The sequence below is a fragment of the Geotrypetes seraphini genome, chromosome 2 (assembly GCF_902459505.1).
Source record: "Geotrypetes seraphini chromosome 2, aGeoSer1.1, whole genome shotgun sequence".
NCBI classification, from domain to species: domain Eukaryota; kingdom Metazoa; phylum Chordata; class Amphibia; order Gymnophiona; family Dermophiidae; genus Geotrypetes; species Geotrypetes seraphini.
Window position 1 is genome coordinate 475,026,431 of NC_047085.1, and position 16,525 is coordinate 475,042,955.

At 44.9% G+C, this 16,525-nt stretch overlaps 1 protein-coding gene across 6 annotated transcripts in view; it reads right to left on the reverse strand.

Annotated features, from left to right (window-relative positions):
- The window catches only part of LOC117354345 (sodium channel protein type 5 subunit alpha-like), an 839,094-nt gene that overhangs the window by 176,908 nt on the left and 645,661 nt on the right, over positions 1–16,525 (reverse strand). For all 6 annotated transcript variants that reach the window (XM_033931713.1, XM_033931710.1, XM_033931711.1 and 3 more), the window contains one exon: positions 11,822–11,995. In XM_033931713.1, coding sequence (XP_033787604.1) covers positions 11,822–11,995 — 174 coding nt within the window. The remainder of the gene's footprint in view (positions 1–11,821; positions 11,996–16,525) is intronic.

Genomic DNA, 16,525 nt, shown 5'->3' on the forward strand with positions numbered 1-16,525 from the left:
TTATGTCTTTCAATTTTTATTGATTGTATGTATTTTTATCTTGTTGTGAACCTCTTTGAACCTTTTTTTGGTATAGCTGTATACATAAAATAAATAAATAATAATTATTATGTGTGTTAGAATGTGTGAGAATATGTGTTATGGAATGATTTGTACTTAATTTCAAACTTTTTACATTTATAAGATTCAAAAAACTTAAGAGGGACTAAGAGCAACATATGGAGCTCATTAGGATAAGGCTGAAGGAATGGTTACCATGGAAACCCTCTAGAGGCCCAGGGTAGACAAAGGTCAGTTAGTTTGACCTCCAGCATAGGAATTGGGTTTTCTTTTCTTTCTTGTGTGTGTGTCAGTGAAACTTGAAACTGTCTGTTTTTCCAAAGCAAGAGTTCTCCAGACACATAGGGCTGGTTTGCTTTAACCTTTTAAAGAATTACTGAGAGAGAAAGTGTTCTTGGGGGTTTATTGTAATGTTTATACATATGCAGAAAGTTTTGTGCACAGAAATATAATTTGTAAAACTTTTTCTTTGAGCTTGGTAACTATGTTAAAGGAATTTCTTTGTTCAAACCTAAGGACGGCCTCTGTTGGATGATTGGTGATGAGGAGTGATGTCATACTGGTCACTGTGAAAGTATATAAGTCAACCTAGTGGCATGGGTTCCCCGAGTTTATATTGTTCAGGGAAGATGCACTTTGTCATGCCTAACTATATATGGCTCCATTGTACAAATGCCTTTTCAATCAAGATTTCTGTTAAATTTAGTAAACAATATGTCACTGGAAATATTTGTACAATTATCATTATTCCTGGGCACCTAATGGGCGGGATTAGCGCATTACACTGCTTACTGCCTCAAAATGCAAGAGGCTCATCCCATGAGGCAAGGGCAACCTGGTTTCCAGCCAGTGGTTCTAGAATAGTGAGCAACCTCACCTCTACAGCCATCTCAAGCAAACTGATAAAACGGAGATTGCCCCGCCAAGATCAGTTTTCCAAATCTTCTAATTTGTTGGCCTGTGTACAGTTGGTCTCGCATTGAAGCAAGTTTCTAGCATTCGGGGCAGAGGAACCATTTTGAGCCCAGAGAGCCACTGCTCTAATTCTCCTGCACATCATGAATTCTCTGCTATCAATATTCCGGGTAGGATAATTTGTCCCAACAATTGTGCTAAATTGGGGGTCAAAAAATGCACTACCGCTGCTTTAAGCATTTCTATAGGCTCTGGAGAAAGTTGAAGCATGTGATCAGCAGGGCTATCCACCATCTTGAACTGTAGTTTCTCTTTATCCTGATCTTTCCTCGGTGCTTTAGACCCCTTCTGATCTCCTCCATTGCAAACAAATTTGTCCATATAAATTAAGCAAGATTCCAACGAATGAGGTTTTGAAACCATTCAATGGGTGCTAATATTGTTGGGTAGGGGGCATAGGGTCCAAAGCAGAGCTCAGGCACGTCTAGCTTGCTCAACACCTCATGTGGTTCCCCTCCCCCTCAACATTTTTTTTAAAGCAGGAATTTTTTTCCTAGAATCCCTCTGTAGATTATTGAGGAGTTTTGTAACTCATATTCTCACCACCTAAGATGGTCAACTGGAAATGAAGATGACAACAAAGATTGTTCAGAATACAGAAAGAGATCTTGCAGGTGGCTAGCATCTTTGCAATCTTGGAATAGCTACAGTAGGAAAACTAGACAGTAAGATTGTTCTTTTTTGTTGTTATTCCTAATGTTACAATGGGGCACGCTGTCCAACTTACTGGTGGTTAAAATTTTACTAAGCATCCTGACCTAAGATCTCCGAACCATGAATTTCTAGGGCTTTCCAAAATAAACTGGCACAGAATTGCCCAGTTTACTCTAGTAGGGACATGGGAGGAAGATTTGTCTGTTTAAGCTTGTGTATAGTTTTGTGAAGCAATTTTGCAGCTGATGAGTATAAGGAAAATTGTGTTAGCCAGATCCCAAAAAATGAACAGGATCAAAGTTGGGTTAGCTCTAAGTTTGGAAAGCCATATCAGAACATAGGTGACAGCATCTCAGATAATCTGAGTCATCCCAGAATCCTCCAGTTCAGAGGCAACTCAGATTAAATATGGTCCAGTTCACTCATCCTTTTCTGTAATATTCAAAATTAAAAGTGAAATTTGAAAAAAAAAGAATGTTGCTAAAAAATAAAGAGTAGAAAATGTAAACAGCAAACTTATTTTCATGAAATGTCAACAAAAACAATTTATTTTGTTCAATTTCCATGAAATAACACTGAAGAGCAAATGTGTCCATTACAAGCTGAATATTACAAACATGCCAATACAAAGTAGTTTCCTTGTTAACAGAAACAAGGATTGCTCTGTGTGCGACTTGGCAGTAGGACTGTGAGAAACCAGAATCTATGTTAGGTATCTCTTCCATTGTGGAGGTAACAGAGGGGTCCTTTTACTAAGGCGCACTAACCGATTTAACGCGTGCTAATTGATTTATCGTGCGCTAAATGCTAAGGCGCCCATAGAATATAATGGGTGCCTTAGCACTAGCGTGTTCTAATCTTTAGCATGTGCTAAATCGATTAGCGCGCCTTAGTAAAAGGACCCCAGTGTTGAGGATATTGTGAAGCTTATACATTCTATTCCAAAGGGGGTGGGGGTGGGGGGAAAAGAATGGACACCTTACAGGTGCTTGCAAAAGATAGCCAATAAGGATTCAACCAAAAAGGAATTTACCCCCTCTTTTTTATGAACGCATAGCGCAGGTTTTAGCAGCGCAGCAGCGGTAACTGCTTCGATGCTCATAACATTCCGATGAGCGTCAGAGCAAGTACTACCGATGCGTCGCTAAAACCGTACTATGCGCTCGTAATAGAGGGGGTTCTTCAGGTACTTTCAAAACATCAGTTAACAAGGGGGGTCACAGATTGCTAGACATAACAGGAAATTTCAAAAAGTAGAATTTATAATTAATAAACTGCGTTATATATATGCATATCAAATGTTTATACAGATAAAAAGTCCTTTTATAATCATTAGCCTTTGGGAGGACAGCACTAGGTGCTATAGTGAAAGGTATCCATTTCGGCTCTTTGATAAAGGTGACATCTTTCTTGGAATAGTGTTTTCAAATGGGTTTGTTTGGCACATTGCCACAAAAGAAGGGAATCGCACTCTAAGCCAGAGTAATTTTGAATCTGACCTTAATCTCTCAAATTTACTAATGCTCTTAGCACTTTCACAGAGCTAAAGGGAGGCTCCTTCCAGGAGTTTATAAACTGTAAAATACTCTGGCAAATAGAGAGCATCTCTTGTGCGAAGATGCTAAGTTAGACCACACAGAATCTTGTGAATCGAAGGAAGCTGCGACAGACCTAGTTCATAAATGAGTTTAATTAAATACCTGATGTGCTTGTTTCCACACTGTTAAATGATTTATATGACCCAGAGTGTCTCAGAAGCATTCAAAGCAAATTTGCAGTAAAAATAGCTATAGTCAATGAAGAGAACCATCACATTTGATAGTATCAACAACCGCCTGAAGTGGAAATTTTCAATTAGTCTATCTTATATCCAGACAGCAGGCAATACCTGTGTTTATCTTTCTCTTTAGTTCTGTCTTGGTGTCACATTCATAATTTATAGAGCCCGGCATTCAAAGAAAGCTGAGCTTTTTAAACGTAATGCTCTTAAATCAGTGTCCTATTTTCTTCCTAATGTATGAGCATAGGTTTTCATCTAAAAATTCATCTTAATTTAGCAGCTTAAAAATTATGCTTAAAAATTTAGGCCTGATATTCATTTGTCTAGATTTATGAGCCTAGCACTGAACTCATTCCTAAATGTGCTCCTGTTGCCACCCACATTTTTTTATTCCAAAATTTTGGAGTTTAGTGAAATTTTGAGTATAACATTATGCACTCAGACCTAGTGAACTTTCAAAAAGGCCAATTTAAGGCCTACCTTATGTTTTTTCCCTGACTATTCTTTCTATAATACTTTGTAGTTCAAATCCCTTTTTCCCTTTTTTCTTGTTTGTGAAGTTTGTGAATAGTCTGGTTTAATTTTAAGTCTATGTTAAATATTGTATTACTTTTTAATATTGTAATTTTTAATGTTTATTATTTATGTTCATTGCTTTGAAGTATGATTAAGCGATTAATCAAAAACACTAATAAACTTGAAACTTGATAACTCTCAAAGTTATAGGTGTACTCGTAAATCCTTTGAACATTGGGTCCAAAGTTTTCGTAAAATCATAAACCGTGTTAACTGAGGCCTCTTGCCTTGTACAAATGTCGTGCAAAGTAAAGCCAGATGTTTTGTTCTCGGCCACATCTTCAGTTTAATTTCAACATATCGTGCTCACTAGGCATGTGAATTCATATAAAATCGTTTTATTTAATTGTAGATATGGTGAATTGGACTCTACCATTGACCCTTGGAGAAGTGATGCAACTATGCAAAATAAGAGCGTATGGGCAAGTCTTTCAGGGGCCCTTTTACTAAGGTGCGCTATTTTAGCGCAAGCTAATATTTATCGTGCACTAAAACGGCTAGCGCACCTTAGTGAATGGACCCCCTCATTTTGCAAATCTAACTGGATTAATGGACCCTCTCTCACCCCTGGGTTTATAACACGCTTTTATACGTCTGTTCTTTAAAATACAGCAAAGTTGTTGGGAGGGAAGAGTTAGAAGAGGGAGTAGGGTTTAAATTTAGGGTCTTATTCAACCCAGAGGAATAGAGCCAAGTAAAGTCCTATTTAAATAAAGCCCTTCTTGCTCTCTTTGAGACAAATTCTAGTGAAAAAGATTTCACTTTTTTACTCACTTCCCATCACCTGTTAAGTTATTATTGATTTTAATTCCGAGTTGTTTTTTTCCCATCACTGTTTTGACAGGGATGAGAGTGCCTGGAAACATACTGTATGTGACACCAACGGCAAGCTCTAACTGAACCGAGTTTAAAGTTAATTGACAAAAAAAAAATAGGAAGAATGTATTTTAAGAGAAGACCAATGTTTATCACCAGCAACTGGGCAGAGTATTCTAGGGCTTATTTATCAAAGGTCTATATTGTTGCACATTCTTTTTCAATGCTTAAATTTGAATTTTGCAAAGATTTACATTATAGACTAGTAACTAGGAAGCTCTTTGGCCTTCTGAAGTTCCATTACTGCTGCTGTCCCAAGAAAACTATCTTCAATGTTTCTCTGGGATTATTAAAACTTTCCAGAAAGTTTGACCTATCAGTTCCTGGGTACCTCTTTACTGTCTACTTTGTCTTTCAAAATGTTTTGATGGATGGTGCTATATAGAGGTGCACCTTTCTGTCAGCATTCCCAGGGACTATCGGCCTCTTTTACAAAGCCGCGCTAGTGGCTGCGCTGCGCTAATGGCCCCGAAGCCCATACAGAGTTAAAGGGCTTCAGGGCTGTTACCGCGTGGCTTTGTAAAAGAGGCCGTATGTTTTTTCTATTCTCCAAAAGGCCACACACAGCCTAGCTTAGTATCTGTGAGAAAAGCACAGTTACTTACCGTAACAGGTGTTATCCAGGGACAGCAGGCAGATATTCTTAACACATGGGTGACGTCACCGACGGAGCCCTCGGTACGGACCTTTTTAACTAGAAGTTTCTAGTTGGCTGCACCGCGCGTGCGCGAGTGCCTTCCCGCCCGACGGAGGAGTGCGTGGTCCCCAGTTAGTATAAGCCAGCTAAGAAGCCAACCCGGGGAGGTGGGTGGGACGTAAGAATATCTGCCTGCTGTCCCTGGATAACACCTGTTACGGTAAGTAACTGTGCTTTATCCCAGGACAAGCAGGCAGCATATTCTTAACACATGGGTGACCTCCAAGCTAACAAAGAGGGAGGTGGGATGGTTGGCCATTAGGAAAATAAATTTTGTAACACAGATTGGCCGAAGTGTCCATCCCGTCTGGAGAACGCATCCAGACAGTAGTGAGTAGTGAACGTGTGAACTGAGGACCAAGTGGCCGCCTTGCAGATTTCCTCGATGGGCGTGGAACGGAGGAAAGCTACAGAAGCAGCCATAGCTCGGACTCTGTGGGCCGTGACAGTTCCTTCCAGTGAGAGACCGGCCCGAGCATAGCAGAAAGCAATACAGGCAGCAAGCCAATTGGAAAGTGTCCGTTTGGAGACAGGACGACCCAAACGGTTGGGATCGAAAGATAAAAACAGCTGAGGGGATGTTCGTTGAGCTCTGGTACGATCAAGGTAGTAAGCAAGGGCACGCTTACAATCCAGCGTGTGCAACGCCTGTTCTCCAGGATGCGAGTGAGGCTTAGGGAAGAAGACGGGCAACACAATGGACTGGTTGAGGTGAAAAGCCGAGACCACCTTGGGAAGGAATTTAGGGTGGGTACGCAGAACAACCTTGTCATGGTGAAAAACAGTGAATGGTGGGTCAGCAACCAGTGCATGCAGTTCGCTAACCCTCCTGGCAGAGGTGATGGCAATTAGGAAGAGCACCTTCCAGGTAAGAAGCCTGAGCGAAGTAGTGGCAAGAGGCTCAAACGGAGGTTTCATGAGTGCTGAGAGAACCACATTGAGGTCCCAGACGACAGGAGGAGGCTTGAGAGGCGGTTTGATATTGAAGAGACCTCTCATAAATCTGGAAACCAGAGGATGAGCCGTGAGGGGTTTTCCGAGAATAGGCTCATGAAATGCAGTGATGGCACTGAGGTGGACTCTGATAGAGGTAGTTTTGAGGCCAGCATTGGACAGCGAGAGCAAATATTCCAATACAGTTTCCACCGCTAAGGAGGTGGGTTCCTGATGATGCCGGAGACACCACGAGGAGAATCTGGTCCATTTCTGATGGTAACATTGGAGGGTGGCCGGCTTCCTGGAGGCATCCAAGATGAGGCGGACCGGCTGAGATAGGTTCTCTGGAGAGGTCAGCCCGAGAGAAACCAAGCTGTCAGGTGGAGCGAAGACAGATTGGGATGCAGTAGAGACTGATGTTGCTGCGTAAGTAGAGTAGGAAACACAGGAAGGAGAATGGGTTCCCTGGAGCTGAGTTGGAGCAGGAGTGAGAACCAGTGTTGGCGAGGCCACCGAGGTGCGATAGAATCATGGTGGCGTTGTCCTTGCGGAGTTTGGACAAGGTCCGCAACATCAGAGGAAGTGGAGGGAAGGCATACAGGAACCGATCCCTCCAGTCGAGCAGGAATGCATCCGGAGCCAGACGGTGAGGAGAGAAGAGGTCTGGAGCAGAATTGGGGCAGCTGATGGTTGTGAGGTGCTGCAAAGAGGTCCCACCTGCGGAGTGCCCCATCGAGCAAAGATGGAGAGCAGAGTCGGAGGGTCCAACGTCCACTCGTGAGGTTGAAGGATGCGGCTGAGATTGTCGGCCAGAGAGTTCTGTTCGCCCTGGATATAGACCGCCCTGAGAAAGAGATTGCGGTCCGTGGCCCAGGTCCAGATGCGCAGAGCCTCCAAGCAAAGGGGGCGAGAATCCGGTGCCGCCTTGCTTGTTTATGTAGTACATGGCGACTTGATTGTCTGTGCACATGAGGAGGACTTGAGGGCAGAGAAGATGTTGGAAAGCCTTGAGGGCGTAGAACATGGCTCTGAGTTCCAGGAAATTTATGTGATGACGACGCTCCTGTGGGGTCCAAAGTCCCTGGGTGCGAAGATCTCCCAGGTGAGCTCCCCACGCGTAGGGGGACGCATCTGTGGTGATGATCATAGAGTGGGGGGGCAGATGAAAAAGTAGACCCCTGGAAAGATTTGAGGAGTTCAACCACCATTGGAGAGATCGCTGAAGAGATGATGTCACAGAGATGGGATGAGAAGAAGATCCGTAGTCTGTGACCATTGGTTGGCGAGAGTCCACTGAGGTGTGCGAAGGTGGAGACGTGCCAGAGGAAGGACATGCACCGTCGAGGCCATGTGACCCCAGGAGGACCATCATCTGTCGGGCAGGAATGGAGGGATGCGTGAGCACCTGACGACAGAGGTGGAGCAGGGTCCGCTGACGATCGGAGGGGAGAAAAGCCCTCATTAGTGTGGTGTCCAGAACTGCTCCAATGAATTGAAGTCGCTGGGTGGGAAGCAGATGCGACTTGGGGTAGTTGATCTCGAACCCCAGGAGGTGGAGGAGAGAGATGGTGTGATGAGTAGCCTGTAGCACAAGTTGAGATGAAGGTGCTTTCACCAACCAATCGTCCAAGTAGGGGAACACCTGGAGGTTGTGAGACCTGAGGAAGGCCGCTACCACTATAAGGCACTTGGTGAAGACCCTGGGTGAGGAAGCGAGGCCGAACTGTAGCACCTTGTACTGATAGTGGTGGTGCAGCACCTGGAACCGCAGGTAGCGGCGAGAATTCTGATTGATGGAGATGTGAGTGTAGGCCTCTTTGAGGTCCAGGGAACATAGCCAGTCGTGTTGAGAAAGAAGAGGGTAGAGCGTGGTAAGGGAGAGCATTCTGAACTTCTCCTTGACCAGACACTTGTTGAGGTCCCTGAGATCGAGAATGGGACGGAGGTCTCCCGTCTTTTTGGGTACGAGGAAGTAGCGGGAGTAGAATCCCTGACCCCTTTGATCTGGAGGTACTTCTTCGATGGCATTGAGAAGGAGGAGGGATTGAACCTCCCTCAGGAGGAGGGGGGTTTGAGATGAGTGCGAAGCAGACTCTACGGGAAGGTTGTCCGGTGGAAGAGTCTGGAAGTTGAGAGAGTAGCCGTGGCGGATGATGTTGAGGACCCACTGGTCCGACGTGATGACTTCCCAACGGCTGGAGAAAATGGTGAGACGACCCCCGATAGGCTGTGGAAGAGGCAGTGAGGGTGGATGACTGGCTATGCCCTGGAGAGAAGAGTCAAAAGGGCTGAGATTGTTTAGCAGGCTGAGAAGGCTTAGAGGGTTGAGTGGCCTGAGATCGAGCCTGAGCATGGTGCTGCTGTTGACGGGGTCGGCGAGATTGTTGGGGAGGCGGATTGAGTGGCCTGGCTGAGAACCTCCGCTGGTAAGATGATTGAGGCCGATAGGGTCGGGCAGGCGGAGCCTTCTTTTTCGGCTTGATCAGGGTGTCCCACCTGGTCTCATGGGCCGAGAGTTTCTGGGTGGTGGAATCCAGTGACTCTCCAAAGAGTTCATCCCCGAGACAGGGGGCGTTGGCCAAACGATCCTGGTGGTTGATGTCCAGGTCGGAGACTCTGAGCCAGGCTAAGCGACGCATGGCTACGGCCATGGCAGAGGCCCGAGAGGTGAGCTCAAAGGAGTCGTATATTGAGCGGACCATATATTTGCGCATTTGGAGAAGACCAGAGATGTGTTGTTGGAATAGCGGGACCTTGCGCTCAGGCAGGTACTTCTGGAGGGCAGACAGTTGCTGGACCAAGTGTTTCAGATAGAAAGAAAAATGGAAGGAATAGTTGTTTGCCCTGTTGGCAAGCATGGCATTCTGGTAAAGCCTCTTGCCAAACTTGTCCATGGTCTTACCTTCTCTGCCAGGAGGGGTAGAGGCATAAACACTGGAGCCCTGAGTCTTTTTTTAAGGTGGATTCCACCAGAAGGGACTCATGGGGCAATTGAGATTTGTCGAATCCAGGAATAGGGATGACACGGTAAAGGTTGTCCAGTTTACGGGGGGCTCCCGGTACCGTGAGGGGATTTTCCAAGTTTTTGTAGAACGTTTCCCGTAGGATGTCATGCACGGGAAGCTTGAGGAACTCCTTAGGAGGTTGTTCAAAGTCTAAAGCCTCTAGAAAGGCTTGAGACTTTTTTGAGTCAGATTCTAGGGGAAGAGACAGGGCAGCAGACATTTCTCTCAGAAATTTAGAAAATGAGGACTGCTCTGGTTTAGAGGTGGCATCGGGTGCCGATGGTTCCTCATCAGATGAGGAGGGATCCTCCTCGGTACCGAGAGGAGTTTCCTCCCATAAGTCAGGGTCCCTGACCTCTGGTGCATGTCGAGACACCGGGGTGGAGGGCGCGGTGTGGCGGGTCTTGGACAAAGACTTTCCAGAGCGCACCGAAACGGTACTAGGGGAGGACGATCGGCGTCGATCTCGGTCCCGAGAAGAATGCCGTACCGCCTGGTGCCGAGGAGGATCCAATGTGGCCTGAGAATGAACCACCGGATCGCCATGAAGTTGTTGGGCCGAAAGGATCGGCATGGAGGTGTTCACCGGTACCGAAGGGGTGGACACCGGGGGCTCGGTACGGGGCTCGGGCCGGTCTGGTACCGGAAGGAGCGGTGCCAGGATAGTGGGCAACAGTTGTTCAAGTTGTTTCTTCAACTGCTCCTGGAGTTGAGCCTTTAAGATGGCCGAGATACGGTCATCTAGGGGTGGCATCGGAACCGCTTTCTTTTTCTTCGGTTCCTTGGATGCCGCTCCACGCCCCGGCGATGAGGAGGCCGATGACGAGGCACTCACCGAGATCGGGGCGGAGCGTTTGCGGGACCGGTGCGATGCCGGTAGGGACGGTGTCGCCACCGTAGCTGGAGGGCGCTCGAGGGAAGAGGAAGGCTTCTTAGCCGGCTTACCTGGCGCCAGCGACGCCGATGTGGGGTCGGTCGGTGTCGAGGTCGACGGTGCCGATTTTTGAGGTACCGCCGTTGAAGGTGAGGAGTCCATCGCCGACTCGGTGCCGAAGAGAAGAGTTTGTTGAATTCTTCGGTTTTTAAGGGTTCTCTTTTGAAGAGTGGCACAGCGGGTGCAGGAGTCCGCCCGATGCTCCGGACCCAGACACTGCAAACACCAATTGTGTGGGTCAGTTATGGAGATCGGGCGTGCACACCGCTGGCACTTCTTAAAACCGACCTGCGGGGGCATGAAGGGGAAGATAGCCTCTGCAAAATCGAAGCCCGAGGCCTGTATACTGGCAACAGGCCCCGCCGGGGCAAAAACGAAAGAAAAAAGGTGAAAAAGCAAAGGTTTTTTTTTTTGTTTTTTTTTTTTTTTGCAAATCAAAGAAAAATAAACCCGAAGGTAAGAGAGAAAAAATAAGGAAAAAAGCGCGAGCGGGAAGGCAAAAAAGTGGTTTCAACGGCCGTTGAAAAAACACACGCGTCTTCTTCGCTCCGCGGAAACGAAGAAAACTGGGGACCACGCACTCCTCCGTCGGGCGGGAAGGCACTCGCGCACGCGCGGTGCGGCCAACTAGAAACTTCTAGTTAAAAAGGTCCGTACCGAGGGCTCCGTCGGTGACGTCACCCATGTGTTAAGAATATGCTGCCTGCTTGTCCTGGGATAACAAGACCTCGAGGCAGCTTGAAGTGTAGAATACAACACCATCAGTAAGCCGGGGACTTTACAGATATGGATGGAATGCGATGCCAGCTATCTTACATGCCAACCATGTAAGGAGTGGGAGGGAATCATAGTATGTCATGAATACATGACTGTCAATTCATGCTAACAAAGCAAAGAGCTACAGAAGCTCTATTGCTGACACTTTACTGGATTGGTCTTTGTAGACAGCTAGTATTATCGGTGACATTTATAATCTGTACTTTTTGCTTTTATGAAAAAAATGGGATAAGTATTACTGGGTCTTAAAAGATAAGAGTGAGCCACTCTTCATTTTCTCACCCAATGGATGCCGATGCTTCCACTGTTAAATTTACCATCCATAAAGCATGACCAGTGATATCATAAGCCACTGGGATATTAGTGGAAGTTCTGGTCTGCAATTAGGTATGTCAGGCGCTACTTGGTTTAAGTTGAAAAATGGCTATAGGCAGGCCTAGTAGTTGGGGTTTTCACAAGGGCCATAACATAGTTTTACTGAGTGACCCGAGGTTGACTGAAAGTTTCCTCACCTAGCACACAATGAAGAATAATCAAAATCAAATACTTACGTCAACAATCAAGAAGTCTAGCCAACACCAAGCATTGGTGAAATACTTCTTGAAGCCGTATGCCACCCATTTCAGAAGCATCTCAAGGACAAAGACATAAGTGAACACCTTGTCAGCGTACTCCAAGATGTGCTTTAAGGTTTGCCTGCTCTCAAGATGAATATCTTCAAATGCCTAGAATCCAAAAACATGTGCTTAAAGTTGCTACTGCTAATCAAATATTTCCTTTATTACGTATTTCTTAATGGTGCTTTCTGACTAAATTATAGTTTTAGCAGTACAATATATGGTGTTGTTGGGGTTTTTTTTAACAAACAGCATATGCTCACCCTAAGTCAGTGGTCTCAAACTCAAACCCTTTGCAGGGCCACATTTTGAATTTGTAGGTACATGAAGGGCCTCAGAAAAAATAGTTAATGTCTTATTAAAGAAATGACAATTTTGCATGAGGTAAAACTCTTTATAGTTTATAAATCTTTCCTTTTGGCTAAATCTTAATAATAATATTGTCATTTATAGCTAAAGAGACATGTGATCACGAAACTGTTTTATTTTACTTTTGTGATTATGATAAACATACCGAGGGCCTCAAAATAGTACCTGGGGAGCCGCATGTGGTTTGAGACCACTGCCCTAAGTGTACTTCAAATTGGGAGAATGCAGTGCAAGTTCCAAGTTTTTATTGTTTCTACTGTGCATGCCATTGTACCTTTTCATCACCTCTACTGGGAGACCATTTCACAGATCCACTGCTCTCTTTCTAGAGAAGTATTTTCTTAGATTAACCCTGAGTTTGTGCCCTTTCACCTTTATAATTCTTCACAGAAAGAACATAAGAATTGCCACACTGGGACAGATCGAAGGTCCATCAAGTCCAATATCCTGTTTCCAACAGTGGCCAACCCAGTTCCCAAATACCTAGCCGGATCCCAAGTAGTAAAACAGATTTTATACTGCTTATCCCTGGAATAAGCAGTGCATTTCCCCAAGCCATCTAAAAATGGCCTATGAACTTCTTTTAGGAAATGATCCAAACCTTGTTTAAACCCCGCTAAGCTAACTGATTTCAGCACATTCTCTGGCAATGAATTCCAGAGTTTAATTACACGTATGAAGAAATATTTTCTCCAATTTGTTTTAAATCTACTACTTAGTAGCTTCATCACATGCTCCCTAGTCCTAGTATTTTTTTGGAAAGAGTGAACAAGCATTTCACATCTACCCTTTCTACTCATTATTTTATAGACCTCTGTTATGTGGTGAATCTGTGGAAATGTTCTCCGGGTGGAGGCTGTGGAGACAAAGACTGTATCTGAAGTCAAGAGAGCTTGGGACAAGCACATACAGAGGAAAGATTAAGCAGACTGGAAAGGCCATATGGCTTTTATCTGCCTTCAGTTTCTTTGTTTATATTTCTATACTGTAGTTTAAGGGCCTGATTTTATAACAGGTGGGGGGAGGGGAATTTAATTATTCAGGGACTGGAGATATTCACTTTGAGGGGCTAAGAGAGGGTGCCTTGGGGGAGGGGGGTTGTCAGGGAGTCAGACCTCAGCATTTATACTTGCGCTTCAACCAGCTACTTAAGGGTACCTTGGAGCAGGTGAAAATCCATCAATGTGGATTTCACTTATAAGACAGGGAATGTTCTTAACCTTTTGGAAAGGAGATTTATTTTTCTCAGTGTTTTTATTGCGATACTTAGACATTTGGATTGATACGCCATAGGTTCTATGATTTGATACCAAGACTCCTGAGGCAGGCCCTTTTGGGCCGATACACGATCGTGTCGAGTCTGTTTAATAAATAGGATTGAGCACCATCTGGTCTCCTTTGTTGTTTGCTTTTGTGCACTTTTCAGGTGTGAAGACAGTTTCTCCTGTTTGTCTTTTGTTTTTAAAAAAAAAACCTCTTCCACTTACATGTGGAGGATTTTTAAAATTTTATTATGATGATTATTATTATTATGGCTGATATTCAGAGCAATTTAAGCAGGCTGGGGAGTCTCTGGCCAGTTTAAATCACAGTAAGTTGTCCAACTGCCGATATTCAGAGTATATTCAGAGGACAAATGCAAAGTGATGCACATTGGGAAGAATAACCCAAATCACAGTTACCAGATGCTAGGGTCCACCTTGGGGGTCAGTGCTCCAAAAAAGGATTGGGTGTCATTGTAGACAATACGATGAAACCTTCCACCCAATGTGCGGTGGCGGCCAAAAAAGCTAGGAATTATTTTAAAAGGGATGGTTAACAAGGCTAAGAATGTTATAACGCCTCTGTATCGTTCCATGGTGCGACCTCACCTGGAGTATTGTGTTCAATTCTGGTCTCCTTATCTCAAGAAAGATATAGTGGCACTAGAAAAGTTTCAAAGAGTGACCAAGGGGATAAAGGGGATGGAACTTATATTCTTACTATACCAGGCAGTGCCACTGAATATTGTTTCTGACAGCCCATGTTAAAAGTAGACAGGTCAGAAGCAGTACAAGAGATGGAGGAGCTGGGGGTTATATGGGAGCCAAAAATATTTAGTGCCAGGGCCTGCTTAGCTTAGCGGGTGAATATAGGGAAGCTCAAAAGCTTCACAAGTACCGTGAGCTGTCACAGGAGGTTGTGGTGTCCATTTGCATAAGGCAGACGCAAGGGTCAGGAGCAGGTAGGCTGTGTTCCTGTCCCCATCGCCCTCCACTGGACCACTAGGGATACAGGTAGGCCTAGGGGGCTTACCTAGACTGGGGGAGGGGGAGAGGGAGAAAAGGAGGCAGGCTGATTTGGGAGGGGGGGGGGGGGGCTTGGGCTCAGGATCTCCAGTGGAGGGGAGATTTTTAAAAAGGGTTATGCGGGTCCCAGACAATATTCAGCCAGGGACCACATAACTGTCTAAGCTCCAGTGGCCAGTGCAGCACCATCTAGCCCCAGATATTCAATGCCAGGGCCTGAGTATCCGGAGCTACTTTAGCCAGCCACGGTCAGTGTTTTAAAAAAACACTGGCTGAATAACTACCCCATTATTTTTTTCTGTAAAATAGCTGAGCGCTTCTAAACGAAGATAAGAAAGTAATGACTTAAAAATGACAGGAAAAAAAAAAAAAAACCCTTTGGCAAAAGTTCGAGCTGGGCATTAGATCCTACTTCTGGGTTTTGGGTTAACGTATTTACATTAATCCAGAGCACCACAACTCAGTCTTGCTAGAATGAGAAATAGCAGAGCTCTGTTGTGGGATTGTGTGGTGCAGTGGTTATAGCTACAGCCATGGCACCCTGAGGTTGTGGGTTCAAACCCCACACTGCTCCTTGTGACCCTGGGGAAGTCACTTAATCCCCATTGCCCCAGGTACATTAGATAAAGTAGGAGCCCACCGGGACAGCTCAGGAAAAATGCTTGAGTACCTGAATAATTTGTAATCCATGTAGAATGTAAATTTTTTAAAAAACAAAAAAATAAAACTCCCAGAAAGGCAAAAGGCTGAAAGCAGTTTCCGAATGTCAGCTACAAAAATGCAGTTTTACGTAAGACTAGGTTTAGCATTGTGTTCAACAAGCTACAGCAGTTGGATTAAAATAAAACTATCTTGTTCTCTCCTACATGTAGTGATAGGAATTTATTTTACAGTTGATCCTGTCTGTCTCAGAGCCAGTATATCAAGAGAGTCACTTAGCTGATATGTGCTGACAGTAGACGAGATGATGAATGCTATAGAAGGAACACTTCAGTATTGTGTAGCTCACCCTGTCCTTTTTAACTTTTCACTTCGTTACCACAGTAGGTGGTATCTGAGAGGATTTTGCTTTCTGTTTTTGGCAAGATGACAAGCCATAGCTGTCTGCAGATCACACATGAAAATGCACCCCTGTATAGAGTCACCGCTGACATATGACAGCGGTGACTCTATACAGGGGTGCATTTTCATGTGTGATCTGCAGACAGCTATGGATGTCCCACACCTCCTTTTCATGGATTTTCTGTGGGCTGCTAACCAGCTCCCTGATTTCTGCTGCAGCTTGGAGCAGCTGACACTGTAATTGGATCACTTCAAACCCCATCCTTCTTGTTAAGGACACTTTTACGTTCGGGTCAGATAAGCATGACCTTTTACTGCTTTTATTGCTTGAAAGAAGTTTTTGAATTTTAAGACTAGTAGTTTCCTTTCGCTCCACTGGGCATCTGTCAATTGGAATCTGTTTCTCCTATGATTGTAGGAGATGTCTGGGTCTTACCGTGGCTGGTTAGATAGAACAGACGCTTTCAGTCCTCATGCTGTGGCTTTCTTCAGGGTATGCTGGGAGTTCTGCAGCTAGTCTTTATATATAGTGGGTCCTCAAACCTGATTGGCTGGGGATTGAGGTAACTGAGGCAGAAAAGTCCATTGGTCACAAACTTGAATTTTAGCGGGAAAGTCCGGTTGCAAATTTGAATTTTAAAGATGTTCTTCCCATAAAGCTTAGGCTTCTGTGGCTGGCATCATGATTGTTGCAGCTGTCCTGGTCTCTGCCTCAGTGCGCCTAACTTGGGTGCCAGCATTTTACTCTAGGTTTCAGCAGGTGTAAGTCTGATGTCCAAAGTTGGGTGTGGAAATCTGCACTAAGCATAAGTCTATAAAGGACGTGCACCTGTTATAGAACTGAGCTTAGCAGCGATTTTTTTTCCTGCCACCGAATTTTGAGCACCATTTCTAGAATTTCTCTCTTTGTGAAAAGTGC